The sequence below is a fragment of the Lachnellula hyalina genome (assembly GCF_007821495.1).
Source record: "Lachnellula hyalina strain CBS 185.66 chromosome Unknown contig00129, whole genome shotgun sequence".
NCBI classification, from domain to species: domain Eukaryota; kingdom Fungi; phylum Ascomycota; class Leotiomycetes; order Helotiales; family Lachnaceae; genus Lachnellula; species Lachnellula hyalina.
In genome coordinates this window covers 1-20,739 of record NW_022157243.1, presented here as the reverse complement: position 1 = coordinate 20,739, position 20,739 = coordinate 1, and the positions used below count along the sequence as shown (strand labels likewise).

Here is a 20,739-nt window from a genome sequence, read left to right as displayed (position 1 = left end):
CGCTTGAGCAAAACGCGTATGTTGGTGTTTGGATCTGAGTCCGAGCTGAAAACGAGGCACTCTCCTAAACATGTTTTGACCGGTGGTTTCTGCCCTTCTCAAGCTGTTAATAATAGCTTGAGGGACAGGTCTTTGGACTTAGCAATGATGTTTGTCGATGTCCCCTTTCCTGATGTCGCGCTTATGGCTATGCATGCCAAGAGGCCCGTGCCAACAGGGGGTGGGGGTGTACGCCGCAAATATATGCAAGGACCTGAAATACAGCGCCGGTCCCCTGAATCTGCAGCGAACGTCCACAGCTGATGGACGATTAGATGCTAAAATAGCTATAAAATTAAAATAGACCTTGCAGTTTAGCTTCGGCCATCAAAAAGTTGATAGTTTTTAACGCAGACAATACTCGAACTGCGAAAGCAGGGTGAAATTAGAAGCCCCTTTCAATTTTCCGGGTGCAGACTTTTCAAGTCTTGCGGCCATTAATAGACTGCATACCTAGAGCACTTATACTTAAAAGCTCTAAATGATAATATCAATCAAACAGTGACTTTTCAAATATTCGGTATAGAGAAAATCAAACGGTACATGCCATAGAAGAGAAGATATTGAGAAATAGCAGGGTGGTAAATAGATGGTTCAAGAGACTATGAGTTTCTATAGACAGCAAAGCTTATAATCTTCAAGCCAATAAACCATTCTAGGGGCTAGAACAATACCTACCTTACCAAAGGTAAGTATATTTGTACTTATTGACGCCCCTTCACTACTCAATCCGAATCTAGATCGTGGGCTTAAAAGATGAAGGATCTGACATTTTATTTCCTACTATTTACATGAAAGCTACTCCCAATACCAAAGTTTCTTTCATCAACCATAAACCTGACTTCAACTATTAACAGAGAATGAAATAACATATATATGACTTTCGCCAATACATTGATTCCCCCAAAACAACTCAATACGCTGATCTCGACAACGCATACGGTATACCCTCAACCCTGAAACCAGCCCGCTATCAACGCCAACTCCTTTTCTCAACCACATCTACACTTAGCATCATACTTATCTTCATCCCTCCATCACCCTACACAAACCTCGATTCAGGCCCCAAAACCATCTCTCCAAGTACATCATACTCCCCCAGACCATCATATATCTTCACAAAAATCACGCACGCCGCGAGCACAAAGGCAACAGTGCTTTCCTTGCATTCGATTTTCCGAAGCTAGCAGCCGGGACAAGATTTGGTAGAGGTAGTAGACATCGCAAAGGGCTGTTGTTGCGGAGGCGCGGGGGGTAGATGGTTAGGATTGCCCTGGAATGATTTCCGAATGATTTCCGGGGAGGGTGTCAAGAGAGGAGACACGACAAGGGCATAGGGAGGGAGCTGGAGGGTAAGGAAGTAGTTCCCCTCGGAAAACACAGGGCGAGGTGTTTCGTTTCTGATCTGGTTGTGGATAGGAGAGGAATCAAGGGAGGGGTATGCGCGAATAGCCTTCGATTATGTATAATAGATAGCTGGGTAGTGATCGTATTTCAATAAACACATCAGTTAACCTCCTCTCCTCCTACCCCTCAGAGTCGTCCCTCCCCAACCACCACACAGATACTACAAGCGCAACGCCACAAACCAAGCCCACTGCATGGTCTCCAGCCCATCTATCCCAAAATGTAGGATTTTTATCCAGGCCTTGCGCTTGCGCCGTCCTCTCTTTCGTGCATACCGGACAGACGTCCTCGCTGCTCTTCTCCTTGGATTCGATGGTTTGTTTTTTGCAGACGTTGTTACTACAGTAGCTTGCTTCAGCGAGCCCGTAGTGGCCGCAGACGTGCCGTGTGGAGTAGGAGGTAATACACATTGGTGTATCATGGGGTTTGTGTTGCGTGGGTACTGTTCGTAGGTATTTCTCGCGATTGATTAGCAATGATTCGAGGGTACTGACTTACTTGGCCTCCAGACAATACGAAGGGAATAGTTGAACTTGCTCGTAATTAGCTGCTTGCGGGTGGATTGGGTATTGCTCTTTGTTTAGGAAAAGGGGGACTTTTGTGGAGTACCCGAAAGCCTTTGTATGGAGCTATCTGCCTACTTCATGGTGAGGAGGACATTGCAGTTAGGCTTTGTTACCTGCTAGTCCGCGCTAAGAACTCAGGCTGCGCACTTTCAGACTGTATTGAATCAAATTCATGGGCGGTATCCTACGCGACTTTAGGGGTAAACGTACAACATTTTACACTTTCAAAGACCGATTTATGACAATGCTCGCACAGCACAGTACTGCTTTTCATCATTTGAAATTCGATTGATTTAGCAAATGCGCACTTCTGAGATTCTCGCAGATGAAAGGCTCCACTAGCTGTGATCGAATATCCTCCTCTTCTCTTTCAATTGCTCATCTAATCTTGAACCAAGCTGACTAGAGACATCCAATGGGACTCTGGAACTAGGACTATTCCGATACAGAAGTCTATCCGATGCAGAAGGACTCAAGAGCTTGCATCTACGGCCCCCTTGAAGCTGTTCCAAGCACCACTTCGAGCCCTACGAAGGATTTCCCCTTGAGCAACATCGCAAGACACCATCGCCGCCGAAAAAACATTGCAACGAAGGAAACAAGTTGAGCAAATGGACAATGGGCGTCGCAGAATCACACGTGGGATGATGGAAGGGTGCGAGCTTTCGTGATATGCTCAAGGAGTAGATCGGGGTGCACCAGGCTGCGCTGCAGTCTCAGACTCTCCTCCCTTGCTTCTACTCCTAGTGGGAGATATGTTGCTAGTTGAGAATGCAAACCACGGTGTATGCTCCGAGGCATTTGGCCTCCTGAAATCTACATCACATGGCTCAAATATGGTCAAACCCTTTCTCTTGCAATGGTCAATTGCTAATAAAATGCCGGCTCCTTCGCAGCCTTTGGAACGAATGCATGGGGTCTCAACTGAACTCTGACATTGCGCAAATCCACAAGCAGATTGCGGCCTAGTTAACAGCTCTTGCTCGTGCAAATTGGATCGCCGTGGCATGAAGCGGGTGGCTTGTCACAATGAAGTTCAAGAGGAAGAAGCATTGTGGTGAGACGACACGAAGAGTAGAAAGGGAAAGATCACAAGTGCAGGATGAGGAGACATATGAAGCTACTAAAGTACAGTAGACTAGAATGTCTACTCCAACCCAAGTGGGAAAAGACTGAAAGATTTGAGTGAAAAAGAGTTGGGACTTTCTATGGTTCTCGCCCAGATACCAAAAGACTCGGTCGTTCCTAACGTGTTTGAGACCCCTTGGGCATGAATGGAAGCGTGCTGATGGTACACTTTTTTGATTCGTAAAAGGAAGATGTTCACAGTCATGTTCTAAACATCACTCTCTTCTTCTGAAAGTAAGACGAGTAGAGGAGTGCAACAGTAGAATGCTTTGCTTCAGTAATCGTTCAAGATGTTGTGTCAGAGATAAAATGATTTGAGACGCTTGTTCTCGTGAGATTTCGGCGAGGACTTTTATCAGGAGTTCATAGATGATCCGACTTCACGACCGGAATGTAATTCGAGCTAGTAGCTTGCTTTCCGGCATGTATTACTCGCTATGTCTTCGACGCCAGCCTAGCTGAAATGTTGTTTGGAAGAGAAAATCGGGGTGAGTTTGAGTTTGCGCACTGCGCGACAGATGGACCGTGCACGGGGCTACAGTTTCATCCAACCTCAAGTCTGCTCTCTTTCGACAGTAATTCTCATGATGCTCCCTTACAGAATGGGGACAGTATATTTCCATGACTCTCTGATTGCATATAGATGCTATGATTCTGCCTGCTATTTGACCAAGGCAACTAAAGCACTACATGTCCACTTGGGCGTCTCTTTTAATACCCACGAGCTTCAAGGCACTACCTTAAAGCCAACCATTATGTCTTTGAGAACGCCTTCTTCTTGTGCTCACAGCCTGAGCTTGAAAGTAACGATGGATACTGGATAAGTAGCAAGTGCTTTGGAATTATATTTGGAAGGTGCGTTTGAATATCCAGTCGCTGGGTGATAGCTTCTTAAGAAAGAAGGAATCCTGATGCGCATTAATTAGCTTGGAGACGCCAATAATTCTGCTTCGTTGTTAGTAGCAAGACGTAAAATTATCCGAAAAGATTGCCTACCTGATGTTGCCAAGTCCGGGTAGCTAAAGGCTGGGCAATGATCATGTTGCTGAAGTAGTTTGCTTCGCACAAGACGCGACCCTTCATTGGCAGGTTTCCTTGTAGATTGCAATTGTCTCCTCCAATTTGGGCTTTGAGCGAAGGGTACGTTCAAAGGATATCTGCTCCTAAGCGTATGATGCCGAAATACAACCCTGCCAGAGATATCTTTCATTGTGAGTATAGCGCTTCGTGCTGTTCATTCTGTATGTGCCATTCCATCAATGCAGACGACGACAGTTGTATTTTGTTCTTCAGAGATCCGTAATTCCAGCGCTAGATCCTTGTTGCTCTGTCCTCTGTTGTCTATGCTCGAGCATGGTAGGGTCCGAATCAGGAATCCATCGCTTCTTCTTCTATAAAGACAAGCAGCAGCAGCTCCATTTCGCATCTTGGTACGGTTCGTAGGTATTTCCTAGGGACTCTTTGGCTCTGAATGTAGATGCCAGGGCTGAAGGGCATGTGGGATGTTTCCTTCGCGGGTTCATGCATCGGTCAGTCGTATTGTATGTCGTGGTGTGGGTCGTTCGAAAGAATAAAGGCTGTCGGGTCGTGGCTTGCAAATTCTAGAACTTGTCAGCGCGATACACTTCCAGCAACTCTGAATTAAGGTGTGTTTCAAGGAAGAAGTCGTATCAGATACCTTGTTCCAGGCCTCTATATAATCTTGTTGCTATCCAGTCCCAGTCTCCTTGCGATGGCTGTACCTTTTCCATGTCTCTCTTATGCCTCTTGTATTCAAATTCTTCGGCAGTGTCATCGCTCCGTCGCCCCCTAATTCATGGTAGTGTCTCTGCAATGCATGCTGTCCTAGTCTTTGTTCCGTGCAGCAGCTCATCTGTCCAAGCTGCCCAGATAAAACCCACCTTGGGGCATGGCGCTGTGCTATTGTTCTTGGTATGGGACAGGGGGCGGGGTGTTGGGAAGTCGGGGCCGCGACAAGAGATCTTCTCCCCCTTTACAGCTACCTCGCTGGTACCTAGGTACCTACGTACCCCCTCGAACTCAGTCATAACTCCTGAGGCACACACAGGCATGCCTCCCCTCTATCCAGGCGTTCCAATGTGGTAGATCTAGCCGTGTAGGGTTAGTGGAGGTGCTCGCTTAATGAATGGGTTGTCTCGACGTGGTACAAAAGGTCAGGGTCTCCCACAGCTTCGAGCTTTCTCGAAAACAAAACAACAAAACATTCAACTCGATCATCAACTTCAATCCCCCTTCTACCCCACATCCATCTCACCCTCTGGCACACTTAGCTGTTCCATCTACTTTGCATTGTCTACCTTACGTGTCTACCTCAAGGTAAGCTGTTCTACTCTCATGGCCTCGTCGCTGCGCTCGAGATCGGATTTATTTGCATTTTACATCTGCCTTCGCACAACCACCACTGCCAGCCTCCATCAGCTCGCATCCCATCACCATCCTCAACATCTTCCACATCATCACGCAACAGCAGCTAACCTATCATCCACCGCAGCGCTGTCTACTCTTGTACAATATCGTCAAGTCAACTGACATCAAGTAAGCATTGACCCTGCTCCTTCACTCTTGCTCCCCCATTCCTTCGCGCGTCTCTTTCTTCTACCCTGTCCATTTCTTAGCTATCGCTCGCACATCGGCGACAATCAAGGCGTGTCACGCTGAAGAGCAAGGTTTCTGCTCAGCCCCTCGTCTCGATCTGGGTCCTCCTCTTCTCCTTGCCTCTTCATAGCATCACCCTCAACACATCTCCTTGACATTGTGCTCGCATTTGGCTTGCTCCACGAGCAAGAGAAAATCTTCAATTTTGAAGGCATTTTCTCTGGGGCTTCTGAGAGCGGTCCCAAGTGAATCTATGAACATCGGCTTTTCTTCGTCTAAATTTCCCACAACATCACAACATTGCCCGCTTTCCACCTTCTACCTCCACCTTCTACGTCCGCCTTCTACTTCTACCTTCCACTTTCCTTCTTCACTGCTACATCACAAACGCATCATCTACATCTTCAAGTACTCTGTGCCTCTCAGATATCTCAACATCTTTTATCTACCTGAATCACATTCTTACCATTTCATTCACTGCTCTCTCAGATTAACTTCTGTTCGTTTTCCCTCTGTCCTTCAACCCCACTGGTCTTGACAACCACTCCTTTACTCTCTCACCCCTTCAACACTTTCAGCTATTCACCTTTCATCAAACTTTCACTGAGCTTGGCTAACAATATCTATCAGCTCCAAACAATTGACCGTCATGTCTTGGCAAAACACCAAAGACCTGGCTGAGGCCCTGCCCGATGCTTCTTCAACTGGCTGGGGTACTGACACCAATGCTGCTCCGGCTTCTGATGGCTGGGGTGTAGATGCTTTGGTCGACACTACCGCCGATGTTGAGGAGGCCCCCCGTCCATCTTATACTCCTGCTGGCATCACCAAGACACCAGGTGAAGTCGGATGGGCTGACAATAAGAATTCTGCTTATGACTATGCAACCTTCAGCAAGTCGAACAAGCAGCTTGCCGATGAAAAGGCTGCGCATGGTGAAGCCGAAGGTCAGACTCCAGGTGATGGCCAAGACCCTGAAGCTGAGCCCGTTGGTGCCGTCGGTGGTTTGACAAGCGGCGAATGGGCATCCAGTGCTGTTGTTTATGAATGGCGCGAGGAGTATGGAGATGTTGGCCCACGTTTTCCCGATCTCGAAAAGCAATTGTTTGGTTCCGAGCTCCATGTCCGTGAAGGTATCGAATTTAAGGAGTAAGTTCCAATGGTGTCTTCTCGAACGTATGCTCATTACCGTTTAGGATCTCTGAACTTCAAGTTATTCAAGAGGGCAACATCAAGCTCAACCCGGTCCGCAAGTTCGAGGATGCTGGTCTACATCCAGTCATGTTGGAGAACGTTAGGTTGGCCGGCTACACTGTCCCAACCCCCATTCAACAGTACACCCTTCCTGCCGTTCTCAAAGGCCATGATATTGTTGCATGCGCTCAAACTGGTAGGCAGCTTTGCAATCTTGCGGTTTCATTCACGTTGACATTTCTCATAGGTTCCGGCAAGACCGCTGCTTTCCTCATCCCGATTCTGTCAAAGTTGATGGGTAAGGCCAAGAAGCTTGCGGCTCCGCGACCAAACCCTGCAACCTTCATATCCGGAACTCATGCACCCGTTCGTGCTGAGCCTTTGGTCTTGATCGTATGCCCAACTCGTGAACTGGCCACTCAGATCTTCGATGAAGCTCGGCGCTTCTGTTACCGAACCATGCTTCGTCCTTGCGTCATTTACGGCGGTGGACCCATTTCCGAACAGTTCATTCAACTCCAAAAGGGTTGCGATGTTCTCGTTGCAACTCCAGGTCGGCTGTGTGATTTTATCAACAGACCCACTATTCTCACCCTCAAGCGTCTCAAGTACATGGTGATTGATGAGGCTGATGAGATGCTAACATCTGACTGGGACGTTGAGCTGAACCAAATCATGTCCGGTGGTGGTATGTTTACTCTTTCCTTCGCGGCGACAGAATTGCTAACAGAAAGTAGATCAAGAGGATGGCAATATCAACTACTTGATGTTCTCCGCAACCTTTCCTAAGATTGCCCAACAGCTTGCTACCGAGCACCTTGCGCCCAGTCACGTTCGCGTCCGCGTCGGTCGTGCTGGTAGCAGTCACAAGAACATCAAGCAGGAGATTATCTACGTTGAGCCTTCGATGAAGAAACAAGCTTTGTGGGACTTGCTGATGTCTGGAAAAGCTGCTCGCACCATCATTTTTGTCAACTCCAAGCGTACCGCTGATGAGGTTGATGATTTCCTTTTCAACCAAGACCTCCCCTGTACCTCCATTCATGGCGATCGCACTCAGCGTGAGCGTGAGGATTCCATCCGTGCTTTCCGCATGGGCAAGGCCCCAGTTCTTATCGCCACTGGTGTTTCCGCTCGTGGTTTGGACATCCACTTCGTTGCTCATGTCATCAACTACGATCTGCCTTCACACAATCACGGTGGTATTGAGGATTACATCCACCGCATTGGTAAGTTCTGTCGCTCATTGTTATTTATTGATAGTTGAAGCTAATGAGTTCATCAGGTCGTACCGGCCGTATTGGAAACCTCGGTCTTGCGACTTCGTTCTTCAATGATCGTGATGCCGACCTCGCCGAGCCCATCGTCAAGGTTTTGCTTGAGACTGGTCAGGCTATCCCCGACTTCCTTACCGAATACATCCCAGAGGGTTTCGAGGATGGAAAAGGCGATGTCTCAAAGTTGCAGTTTGAACCTTTGGAGGAGGAGTTTAACGTTGCCGATCCTGCTGATCCTGGATGGGGAGTAACTGAACCTGCGCCTGTCCATAGTGGATGGGGTCTTCCATCTCTGGCTGATCTTAAACCTACTGCTACTGGCTGGGGTCTTCCTACTACTGGCTGGGGTGCTCCACCTCCGGCTCCTACTCCAGCTAAAGCTACTATGGTTCCTGGTGGATGGAACTCTGAGGTACCGCCTTCTTCTTCCAAATCAGCCTGGTAAATCATCCGCCTTGCGCTTGATTGGCATCACTCATGATCTGCTTTACATTGGTGTCTTTCATGGCACAGACTTTCATAATCCAGAAATCTCTTGGGTTGAATTGCGACTATGTTGGACTGGTGGTTGATAGGTCATTTGCATCAATGCTTTGATCTAAAAGATTTCGGGTTTCTTCTTTCTATGTAAAAAGTCATGGTTATTCGCACGGAGAAGGGCTGACTTGCAGTGACGAGGACCCCTCCACTCCGGGTGTGGAATTGCTATGACAATAAAAAGGTTCTACAAAACATCGTCTTCCTGCAACGTGATTGAAACTCGCAATAACTTGACTTCTGAATACCTTTTCAATCCCGACAAAGAAGCTCGATACCTTCCTTTCCCTGTGAAAAGCCCTCGTTTGTATTCCAAGATGAATAATAGAAAATCCTTATACTTCTCCAAGCTTTTCTCCCCAAAGCACCGCATATCCTCCCCAGCAGCACACTCTCAATCTCGTACGTCGAGCAGATGCCCACCTCGACCTCCTGTCTCCCATCCTCTCCTTTTGTCCTTTACATGATAGATCAAAAAGCACAGAACCATATTCCACCTCCACTCTCTCCTCTCCACCCCGCCATGCAACCGCACCACCCAGGATCCTCCTCCTTGTCCCCAACAGCACCTCGCCGTATAGGTAAACACGCTCGGACTAACCCTTACCTAGCCCAGCTTAACCCATCCCTCTCCACTTCTCCCTCCAGCTTACAAGGTACCCCCTACCCTACGGTATACGCCCTCCATCTATGATCATCTTGCTAATATGAAAACCTACAATGTCGAGAGTCGAGCGAGCTCAGAACACAGAGACCGAGAATACTGCACCGACTACTATAACACCTCCATACTCCGCATCCCCAAGCTCATTTCTGCAAGCCATACATCCTTCCCAGCTTCAAACCGGACACATACACATCTGGCACATGCGTACACAGCGACGAATAACAAGCACAGCTCAAAGCACAACCACAGCCTCAGGGTCCGATGAGTCGAGCTTCTCTTCTCTGTCCCCGTCTCAAGATACGAAACTAACGCTCGTCAACCACAGAACAAGTAGAAAGAACACAAACACGCCCTTCGATTCCGACTTCCTAGGCTTACCAACTACGTCTCCAACTCAGACCCACGCCCAAGTCCAAGCCCGAACAAAGCCCAACAAGAACTTGCTTGTCTCTCTGCGAACGTTGGGTTACGCTTCCGAATATACATACACCGTACGCCCACTCCCACGCCATTTCAAGCTCTACGAACATCGAACCTCCTTCTCCCTCGTACCTCTTCGCTCATGTAAAACCACGCAAAGCCACGCAACGCGCAAAGCAAAGCACAGGACAGGACAGGACAGGAAAGCGCGAACGCGGACGCAGATATATATACAATCCCCGCTTCATTACTCGTAGTATCATGACACAATGCACCAGTATGAAGCAGCATCGACATCAAAAGCACTCCTTCCTTTCACCCTACACGACCGCTGTACACGACACGACAGAACACGCGACACACGACATGGATAGTACAAATTAAAGCATCCCATCCCATCCATACCTCTCCTCCCCCTCCATCTCAATCTCCCGCTTCCCCATCCCATCCCAACCCGTCTTAAAACCTCACAGCTCACACACACACACACATCTATCTACAGCACCAGCCATACATACCATACATACACACCATACACACCATACATACCATACATCTCTCACCTCTCGCCTCTCGCCTCTCGCCTCGAATCTCGATACACGTAAAGGAAGAAAGATGGAAAGATGGATAGATACTTCGGTAGAAGAGCTAGTGTGCATGTGGCCCGGTAGAGATTCCCGGGATTAGATTGAGGGCTGAGGCAGGCCGTACGTTTATCTAGAATAGCCTCTAGATGAAAATAAAGATTGCGGTGCAGGATCCAAGGTATGAGACACTCGTGCGTACATAATCGAGTCCGAATAGATTCCTCCTAGAAATAGTTGGATAATCAAGCACGAGCAGATAGAGGACACAGATAGCAGGTTTTAATGCTGGATTACAGATGAAAAGATGCTAACATGGAGTATACCGCATCCCCAAGATATAGCGGTGTGTCGTATGGTTCACGTAGGCATTATCGTGTTAAGTGTAGTCAAAGAAGGCTGCTCAAGGAAAGGTATCTATTATAATTATCTGTTGGATGCCTTCAATGGAAGGACTTATATAGAGGCAGGAGCCTCCATGATTTGATGACTCATCTTCCCCATTACACTGATTCATCCTATCCACTTGACCCCTCATGTTCGATATTTTTATGAACAGCCTTACAGGATAAGTATTTCGTGAATCATAATCACGCCCATAGTAAAGAAAGTAACCACCTCCAATTCAGCTGCAATATACAACGCCGAGATAGGAGAGTGTCATAACACAGCATGACCGTGATCAAATATGCGGGGAAAAGCATGGAAAATGCCATCTAAAGTGGTATCCGCATGATAGGCCCAAGGGAACAGGATCCAGCTGCTTAAACAGTTTGTCCAACAGCAGAATGGTTCGCGTGGGTACCAGTAATACCACCAGTAGCCACAGCATCAGACCCCGAGTTATGGAACACTCCATTGTTGTTGTGCGCAGGCAGGCCATCCTTCTCGGCGTCAAGCGCATTATGCTCAGAGCCGAGGTGGCGACCATGCGCGTGGTTCCTGTTGGTGGGTGCAGTCTGATAATCACGGATGTAGAGACCAAGAGTTGCTGGGTCAATGTTGCGGTGTCCTACGAGGAGCAATATACCGAAAATGGGCTTGGCGAGGATATCAAGAATGCCGTAGAAAACAGCCTCGGAGTCGGGAGAAATGACATTGCCACCTTCGGAGAGACCCCAGGCGATGGGGTAGATGAACCAGAGGAAGATGGTCCATACACCGCAGACCATGAAGGTTCTGTTGACTGTGGAACCAAGTGCGCGAGAGTGTTTGAGGCCAACAAAGACAACGTTGTATGCAATGCCCACTAAGGCTACCGTCGCGAAGGTAAAATAACCCCATTTGTATGAGGAGGCGACGAGAGCACCGACGAGTCCAGTGATGATCATGACCTCGTCGAGGAAAATGGTGTAGAGTATGGTAGGCCATGGCACACCGGCAGTGAGGAGTAGGTCCAGAAGAAGAAGCTGCGATAGTCAGGAGATGGCGATATCTGGAAAAGGTGCAGGACTTACGGGAGTTGTGACAAACCAGTCAATGTAGCGGACGTAGAATATCTCACGAGTGAAACCGGCAACCTTGGCGTTGTTTCTCTGGAACTCGACGGCGATTGGAGTGTAACCCAAGTTCGATGCCATGCTAAAATAGGCAATGGAAGCAGTGAGAGTGATGGCGGCGGTGATGTAGTGGAAGATGCGTCTTTCGCGCGTGACCATCAAACTAGTTGCAAGGAAGGCGATTGTCGAGGCGGCCATGACAGCAGTGACAGCCCAATACCAGTCAGAGCCATGGGTCGTAATGTTGATGTCGGAGGATTGGTAATAGTTGAAGATGTTGGGGTTAGCGCTCAAGGCACCGTTGCCTGATCGTGATTGAATACCCATCTTGACTCTTGACTGGTGTAGTGTATTGAAGAATGCAGATAGAAGATTTGTTTGTGGGATGAGAGGACGAGAGGAGATGATGAGAAGAGATGATGGGAGGAGCAAGATGCAATACAAAAAGGGGATGTTGCAGGCAAGAAGAAGAGAAGAGGAAGTCGACAGGATTTGAGTTTGAGAAGGGTAGGTCAATGTCTCTAAGAGTATGATGATTCCGGTGACGTTGTCGTTATTCGTTTGTAGTAGGACCTACGTGCGATAGTTGAAACGTTTTAGCAGGGAAGGGAGGAATGATCAATGGCGCTTGCTTCATCTTAGTCCAACATTCTCACTTGAGTTGTTTCCTTGGGAATGTGCTACAGTACTGGTAGGTATCCGAAGATGCGATGCTTCCTTGAATTGATATCGTTGCCACGCTGCGGTGCCACTGCAATTCGAGCTTTGAAGTCGTACTAATCACTCACTTGACAGCGTCGACCTTCCAAACATCCAAACTCTGTTGCCAATCCTCACCTTCACTTTCACTTGATCCGATACAATTGGTCCTCACTGCGTTAATCAACAATGACCAGTCTCAAAGCGCACAAATGATGAATCATCACCCGCAGACCCCTCTAGACGCCCTCATTGGACAAAAAGCTCCTAGCCTTCCCGCACAGGCCGGCATCCTCCACGGTCTTACTCGATACGTCGTTCTTGTAACTCCCGGCGTTCATGATGTCAGAGAAAGGATGACCTAAATGGTTATATACCTAGGTTACGTACAACAATCAATCACAATATAAGACTTGTTTTGACCTCTTATGCTAGCTTCAAGCCTTAGTCCATCGTCTGTTCTAACATGAGGCTACACAGGACAAGGATCCGTAGAGGATAAGCTAGGGGTAGTAGCTGTCCTCAGTCCAACGAGCCCGCGATCGCCGCTAACAGTCAAGCTTCCCAAGATCTCAGCCACAGCCGCACCAGCACCAACCACAAAACGGTCCGAGCGCCGGGGCAAACGGAGTGGAGAACTAGATGCGATATGGGATTTGGAGATTGCCATAGAGTGATAGGGGAATACCATACCATACTTGATATAGAGCAGGGCAGGATAATACAATTATATGAGAATATGAGATCCTAGACGCAAAAGTCCATGTAATTACCGTAGGTATAGGCTTTTGCGATGATTGATTCTCAGGAATGATTAAAATGGAATAAACGAAGACGAAGCATTTCGTGTTGGAGAGGAAGACTCAAGGTTGAGATATGCGTATAATAATGCCTAAGTGGAAAACAAAGTTGTCAGTATCATAGCTTTCTCGGTCTTCCTAGGAGAGTGGTGACTGGCAGATCTTAACAGCAACTGTCTCGTTCCCCTCCCCAAATTGCAAGTTTTAGGGCTGGAAAAATGACCTGTTAAAATGACCTAGCATGCCTTTTAAGTTTTGGCCCTCGGAACGAACCCTCGAGAGATCGCTATGATGAAGCAGCATTTCCCATAAGTCGTTATCATTGCTTCTATTCTCCTTGATGACAGGGTCATTAAACACCCCAGTCCTGCTCCGTAACAAATGTTTGAAGATGGCTGGATGTCGTATCTGCCTCCAAACAGGCCGCATGAGCCTCTGAGGCTAGGTCCTCTATGTGCGGCAGAGATCAAGGTCTATAAAACCCCATGTTGGTGTGACACTTTCTGCAATACAAGACTTGAGGAGGAAAATCGAAACAAACGAAGGGAAGGGCTGAAGATCCAGCGAACAAACTGGAAATATCGAAGTTTCTCTGTCTCTTGAGGGATAACTATTCAAGTGCCTGATTATTTGCTGACTTTGATGGTTTGCAGATCCGGTGTTTTGTCGTATCCGTTGCTTTTGACCACAGCTCCTCACCGAACGAATTTTATCTTGACAGCAAGGCCCCATTATGTTCTATCTATTTTCAGCTTCTTGCGTGTTCCATGTTCCATGTTCCAACCAAGACGGCTAGCAAGCTCGGCTTGGAGTAAGTGGAGAGTACTAGTATTGATAAAAGACACGAATATTCAAGGAAGTGATAGCGCCTTGTTTCTTCTTATTGACTGTGGAATCAGCGGTCACTCCGAGACGATGGATGGTGATCTGAGCATAGTATATCTGAAGTGGAGTTTAAACGTCTCCCGATCATTACTTGAACGAACGAGTTTATTCTAGGCAGCCAAAACCCTCCTATCTAGCGTGACCAAACCCCCACGGCCATCTTTCTGGGAGTATATCCTTTAAATTGCTTTCCCATTTTCTTAAACCTAATTCTATGTGGGATGTGCTAGCATTCTAATACGCAGATCATTAACAGCTTTCTTATAGCTCGTATTTAGGGTTTTCGGGTTAGCTTAGGTAGTGATTGACAGTTCGGACGCTCCGTTCAAGTGAATGCCTAGTCACAGCCTCAGTCGTCGAAGGGTACGTCCCATCTTGGAATCTATTTTCTTGTCGAAACTTGCTGCAATGCTGGATTTCCATGATAAGGAACGCAGTATACGACGAACAGCTGTCTACCCATTGGTTGCCCATGGGCGTGGTGGGGGCATGAAGGTACTAGGCGCAGTCATCTTGGCATGCCCAGGTGGATTCCGCTGAAACGTTTCGCTCCAAAGAAAATCTATGGCTATAGTTTTTGGAAATCTGAGATGAAAGAGTAAAGTTGTTCTTGCAACAGAAGCATGCTTGATATTTTAGCATACTGTGAGTCCTGCTCGTATACCTGAAGGGGAAAGAAGTGACCTGATTCCCGAAGGCACGGGCTAATATGCTGAATCGCTGATATGTATAGATGGATTCTCTGGACAGCTGGAAATGAAAATAGAGTTAGATGCTGCAAAATTGCCTTCTAGATCAACTACATTACAAGTTGGGAATCTCTCGACTTCAGCCAGAGAGTAATATTAAGATCAAGGAGTGAGTAGTAGATACTCGGAAGTAATTTGAATTCTAATTGGGATTTTCCAGATTCTTCTCGAGTTTTATGGGACCACAATACTAGTGATAAGAGGTAATAAGAATAAGTAAGCAAGATATTTACTCTATTGTATCTCGTATTACCCTTCTGCATGTCTGCAAATCTCAGTCGATTAGATATTATGTTGATTGCAGCGCATTTAAGGCTAGGCTGAGGTTCATTGAAGAGATGGGACCTAAAACACTAGCCTGGAGTTCTCTAGTGCTTGCATGGTTGAAGTTTCAGCGCACGTGCATTAAACTTTAACGGCTTCCACTCTAAAGGGCTGTAGGACAACTCCTTCTGCGCAATCTTCATTTATTCTCCACGTATAGCAAGGTACGCAATCCTTTCCTTCGATAGGGCAGATTGAGCTAACCTTGAGTAGTTCAACGCAACGTTTCGTCCATTTCTGCGAGCACCTGCTGTGTTACGACTCTCTGAAAGTGTTCTCTCTAGGGTGAAGATCCGCACCACGTTTTTTCGTACGTGAAAGTCAGATACGATGGCAAATGCTTCTGCAAAGACGTTTCATCAACTGGGGGGCTATACGTATACGGGTGTACCAATCTCTCCTTCATCCTCAAAGTACCACCGCCAGGAGTCGTATAATATGGCGTGCGGTGGGATTATTCGAGGCTCTGCCACGGTATATACTTCTCAGCTAGGCTTGAGGGAACGACGTATACCAGTTCCTTACGGCGTATCTGAAGTTCATGACCATACCGATCGGCCTATTACAAGGCTTGTTGTCACGAGTAGGAGTCAGGGCCATGGAGAGAAGCGCGGCGCGATGGGTCTCTGGTCTGACATTTTCTCCATCGGCGCATCGTATGCAATCCTTCGCGACGATTGTGGAAGGCCATTACCCAACGGTGTTGTATAATCGAGATTGGGGGCCTTGGGCAGTGCTGAGAAAGGGGTCAAAGGTCTTTCTTGGCAGTCCAGGGTGTTCATCCCTGATCAGCACTAGGAACCACGTGCCGCAATCTACAGAGTAACTGACGGCGCATTCAGATATTACACCCCTTTCCAATAGGGCATAACTTTAATCTTCACTCACGCAACATGCAGCCACGATCGTCTTCTCATAGGCTTAAACGGGCTCAGCCGCAGGCACGGGATCGATTGCGATCCTGCGTGAGCCCTAAATAGCCTTCTAATGGGTATTCGCCAATGACATGAAACCAGATTGCACTGTGGCCCGAGCCTCCTTCCTGTGGGGCTTGACCAGTTGAGTTCTTCATCAAGAGCAGAATCCATTTCAAATATCTAGCCTGTCTCTCCAGTGAACATCTCTTTTTTGTATAGTATCTTTTCGAACTTTCTTTCTAAACCCCACACTCATTTTTGGGAATATTCACGTTGGAAGATGGTATCACGGTCCTTGTTCTGCCTTTTGGCGGCTGCTATTCCTGTCTTTTCCTCTGCTCTGAAGCCGATACTTGCTCACGACGTAAGATATGTCGATGTGCCTGAAAGACGGCATCTCGACCTCAGCGAATTCTCGCATTTGGAGGGGCGATCCCAAAACCTTGGGACTTACAACCTTGGCAAGACCTTTCCAGCGAACGATGTCTGGATTAATGTGTATGATATCCTGAGAATGGAGGAGTTGAGGCTGAGCTGACTGTTTATTAGTGCATTGGGAACACCCGGAAGTGGGGCTTTCAGTGGTCAAACCTCTGTGACGGCTACCTGTCTCTCTTGCTACACTAATGGCACTGCTGTTGTCACCACAGATGGAGTCAAGACGGACGAGAGTATCCTTGGAGACGTAATAGATTGGTTCAAAGCAAAAAATAAGACGGATGTTGTCACACAAGCACTTGGTTTGGATTTAGAAGTCCAACTCGACAACCTTGGCGGCCATTTTGAATTCGATATATCCTTTGCGGCTTCTGGTACATATACTGTAACGCTTTTCAAGTCGGAGACTCCAGTCGGTGTTGAGGTAAGTCTTCAAGTTTTGCTCCTCGGACTCAAACTAGGACGGTCGGGTTTTTACACGAGATAGGTACTAACCATCAATAGCTTGACGACAGCAACAAAATAGGACTAGTATTCACCATTGAACTGTCCCTTACCGTTTCAGATGCGGTTGACTTTACAACTGGCTTCGATTTGTCGTTCCCGAAAGGTGCCAGTTTCACCCTAAATCCTATCAATGGTGACTTGGTCTCTATGAACATGTAAGTCCTCCATGCCTCCTGCATAATCTTACATATTAACAAATTTTAGTGGAGGCGCACAGGTCAACTCCTTACCCGTCAAGTTTAGGAAAGGCGCTGCATGTATTTCTGCCGTCTTGCGCCTCAAGTTTCAAGCCGGTGTTGCACTTAGTGTCTTCGGATCTGGTTTCGACTTTGAATCCGGAGTCTACTTTGACCCCCTGCAGTACAAAGCTTGTGTTGTAGACCAACCAGGCCAAGCATGTCCATTGGAATTCACAGAGAACTTCTATGAGGAAATCGGAGCCTATGCTAGGGCAGTAGTGGATCTCGATTTTGCAAAGCTGTCCGCTGGACCTACTGCTGTGTCTACCTTTTTCACTGGAGCCCTACCTTCTAAATGCTTGTCTTCTGCGACATCATCAGTTTCGAAGACGCTCGCCATCGCTTCGGGGGCCATCACTTCGTCGGCTGAACCAATCAAGGACCACTCCGCTACAGGCACAAACTCGACCTTGCGCTCTTCGTCTCTGGGTTCTTCTACGATACGGATCCCACTTTCAACTGGGGCTTCTAAGGCCAACGCGACATCTAGGACCAACCGTATAATCAGTGCAACAAGCGTTTCAGGAGGGGTACACCAGATATCCACAGGCACAGGCACAGGCAGCTCTTATCTCGGAACCGGATCTGCTGGCGGGGTCTACTCGGTCCCTACACACTCTGCACCATATGCAAACGCATCAGTTCCAGCGATTGGCTCGACCAGCTACACCACCGATACGCTGACTCTGACTACAACTTCTACCGTTTCTTCCTGTGCATCTGAAGCCACTGGTTGCTCCGTTGGCCAAGTGACTACTATTGTCTACACTACCACAACTGTATGTCCTGTTGCTGCCGCCAGCTCTGCCAATGCCGCAGTCCAAGCTCCGACCACCACAAGCGCCGGCGATCTAACAACAAGAACAATCTCCGAGGTCAGTTCAACCATTACGTCTTGCCTCGCCAATTCCGTTCACTGCCCGGCATCTCTCCAATCACCTATTGTGGTTACACAAACTATCGTTGCGTATACCACGGTTTGCCCTGTCACGCAATCTGTATTTCCTGCAGCACCGGCCAATCCTGTAGCAGTAGCAGCAGCTTCAATAACAGCTGCTGCCGCTTTCCAGGCCGCTGGCTTAAGCGCCGCTGTAGAACTCTCTTCCTGCGAGACTCCAATCGTCCAGACAATCGACGTGTACGCTACACTTACGAAGACCATAACTATAACAGTCAGTGGACCTTCCTTCACCTCGACTACGGTTGAAACCATCAGCGTACCTGTCCCGCAAGTGTACGTCCCAGCTTCCGTGACAGGGTCAGTGACCGGATCAGTGACCGGGTCAGCTAGCTCCGCTGGAGGATACCCGGTGAATCAACTCACGTCTGTCCCTTTGACCACCGCAAGCAAGAGTGCCAGCAAACCTTACTACCCACTGGGGAACTCGACTTTAGCAAACTTTCCGACCGCATCTGGTGTATCTGGAGTCGGTACCATTTATGGAACAGGAGCACCATCAGCTCCAGTTCTACCCATAGCGCCGATCAAGTCAGGGGCTCCCATTTACGGGAAGAACAATGGCGGAGTCTTTGCTGAAAAAGACGTAGCCAGTACACAGAGTAGCAGTAATCCTGCTCCCACGCTCTCTAAGAAGACTGCTGGTGCGGAATCCACCATTCCCAACTGCGTCATGGCGTTTGTGTGCTTAGCGATTGGAGTTTTCGTCGTGCTTTAGTTTAAAATTATGGGATATGATATGAATTGGGGCTGCGAGTTTTGGGATTTCTTTACTTGCGATGATATCACGGTGGATTTTGAACAGACCATCCAGACGGGATTCTATGACTTTGGGATTCGCTTCTTTATTATGTTGTATATATTATATTATACCCTTTCCGCCAGGTTGATTGATGAACGGACGTGGTGAGGTGCCATTTTTAAGCTAGAATGAAGCGAGTTTTTCTTGGGTTTGACACTTCTGCGTTCTCGTATTGCTCCTTGATAGTGACACGGAGTAGCAATCTGAAATAAAAGAGGCAATCTCACGTGTCTTGACTCTTTTCAAGCTACGAACTAGTAAGGAGTGAACTAATCTGAGAAAGGCCAAGAGCTCCTCGAAATTAACGGCATCCATAACCGTCAAGCGGGCGTCGACCTTCTGTTTGGGGATACTTGGGATGAATGGAGCCGGTGACTTGCACTGAGGGAATGGATCCTGGAGGAGCTAGAGGCTAGTAGTAGGTAGGTAGGAAGAAAGAATATGCTTGACATAATGGGGATATACCGGTATTTCCTGGTTTCAGCGCACGGGAGCAAGCGCTTTTAGGATTCCTATAGCACATTGATCCGACCAGTCGTGTAGGACCCATCGCAAAAGATACAAGTCAGCGTCGCGTCTTTGACCGGCTACTGGGTGAAGAAATTGTTACGTAGTGAGATACTTTACGGGAATGGATGACGCTTTTTGTACTGCTAGCAAGCGCATGTTAAAGTTATTAGGGATTGATAGGTAGACTTGTGTGATTCGCTCTACATATTCTGTGCAGAGAAGAAAGGGGGAGGCGGTTTTGAAGAATTTACCCCGCGATGAGGGGTAGCAGTGCAGTTCAGGGGCAACACGCTACTGTGTTAGCGGCCTGTCGCTAAATTTCAGCGTTCACTCCCCTATTTTAGGCGATTCTTACTAGTACCAGGCTCTTAAAGTAAAATATGTAAGGTATATTATATAAGGCAAGTAGCCTAGCGTGTTATGCAACTCTCAAAACTGCTATATAATAAGAGTAACTGAATTCTAAAATCATCTACAGAACTGTAGAATCTACTAATTAGGAATTACTGATTAGATCAGATTAGATTAGATTAGACACCATCATACGTCACAGCCCCGCGTTCCTTGGCAACCATCAAAATCTTGAAAATGATGTTTATCTCGATTTAGAATAAAATAAACCTTCTCCGACATATCGTACGATAAATCTATATATAAAAGGACCCCTCTCTACCACAGCAATGTCCGATAACCCAGAACCACCACCAGAGCACAGCACCCCTGACAAAGAGGGCTCAGAACCAACAGCAGAAAGCACGCAAGCAAAAGTGATATCCGAAGTCAACAACCGCCTCGCAGAAGCCGAAGCAGCGGGAGTATCCGCGACGTCCGCGCGCCAACGAGCCGACGAGACCTCGGATCCGGAAGAGAAGAAAAAGTTGCTGCAGGAGGCGGACAAGCAGGACAAGAAGTCCAAGAGCGCGATTAAGACCGCGCAGAGGCTGCAGAGCGGCGTGTGGCAGGGGGGCGCTTCGGGT

The 20,739-nt window shown here is 47.7% G+C and overlaps 3 protein-coding genes across 3 annotated transcripts; 2 read left to right on the top strand and 1 right to left on the bottom strand.

The window, feature by feature from the left end:
* Positions 1 to 6,405: 6,405 nt before the first annotated feature.
* Positions 6,406 to 8,672, top strand: ded1_0 (ATP-dependent RNA helicase; the record flags this gene model as incomplete). The annotated part of the gene is made up of 5 exons (XM_031152165.1): positions 6,406 to 6,905; positions 6,953 to 7,146; positions 7,198 to 7,638; positions 7,688 to 8,179; positions 8,236 to 8,672. The coding sequence occupies 5 exons, from the start codon at positions 6,406 to 6,408 to the stop codon at positions 8,670 to 8,672; spliced, it is 2,064 nt and encodes a 687-aa protein (XP_031003274.1).
* A 2,527-nt stretch (positions 8,673 to 11,199) lies between these two features.
* On the bottom strand, positions 11,200 to 12,261 carry FDD123_0 (Protein FDD123; the record flags this gene model as incomplete). Its single annotated transcript, XM_031152164.1, has 2 exons — positions 11,200 to 11,844; positions 11,893 to 12,261. The coding sequence occupies 2 exons, from the start codon at positions 12,259 to 12,261 to the stop codon at positions 11,200 to 11,202; spliced, it is 1,014 nt and encodes a 337-aa protein (XP_031003273.1).
* An 8,181-nt stretch (positions 12,262 to 20,442) lies between these two features.
* On the top strand, positions 20,443 to 20,739 carry LHYA1_G007233 (uncharacterized protein; the record flags this gene model as incomplete). The annotated part of the gene is made up of 1 exon (XM_031152163.1): positions 20,443 to 20,739. A coding segment is annotated over one exon (297 nt), but the record flags the coding sequence as incomplete, so codon positions are not given.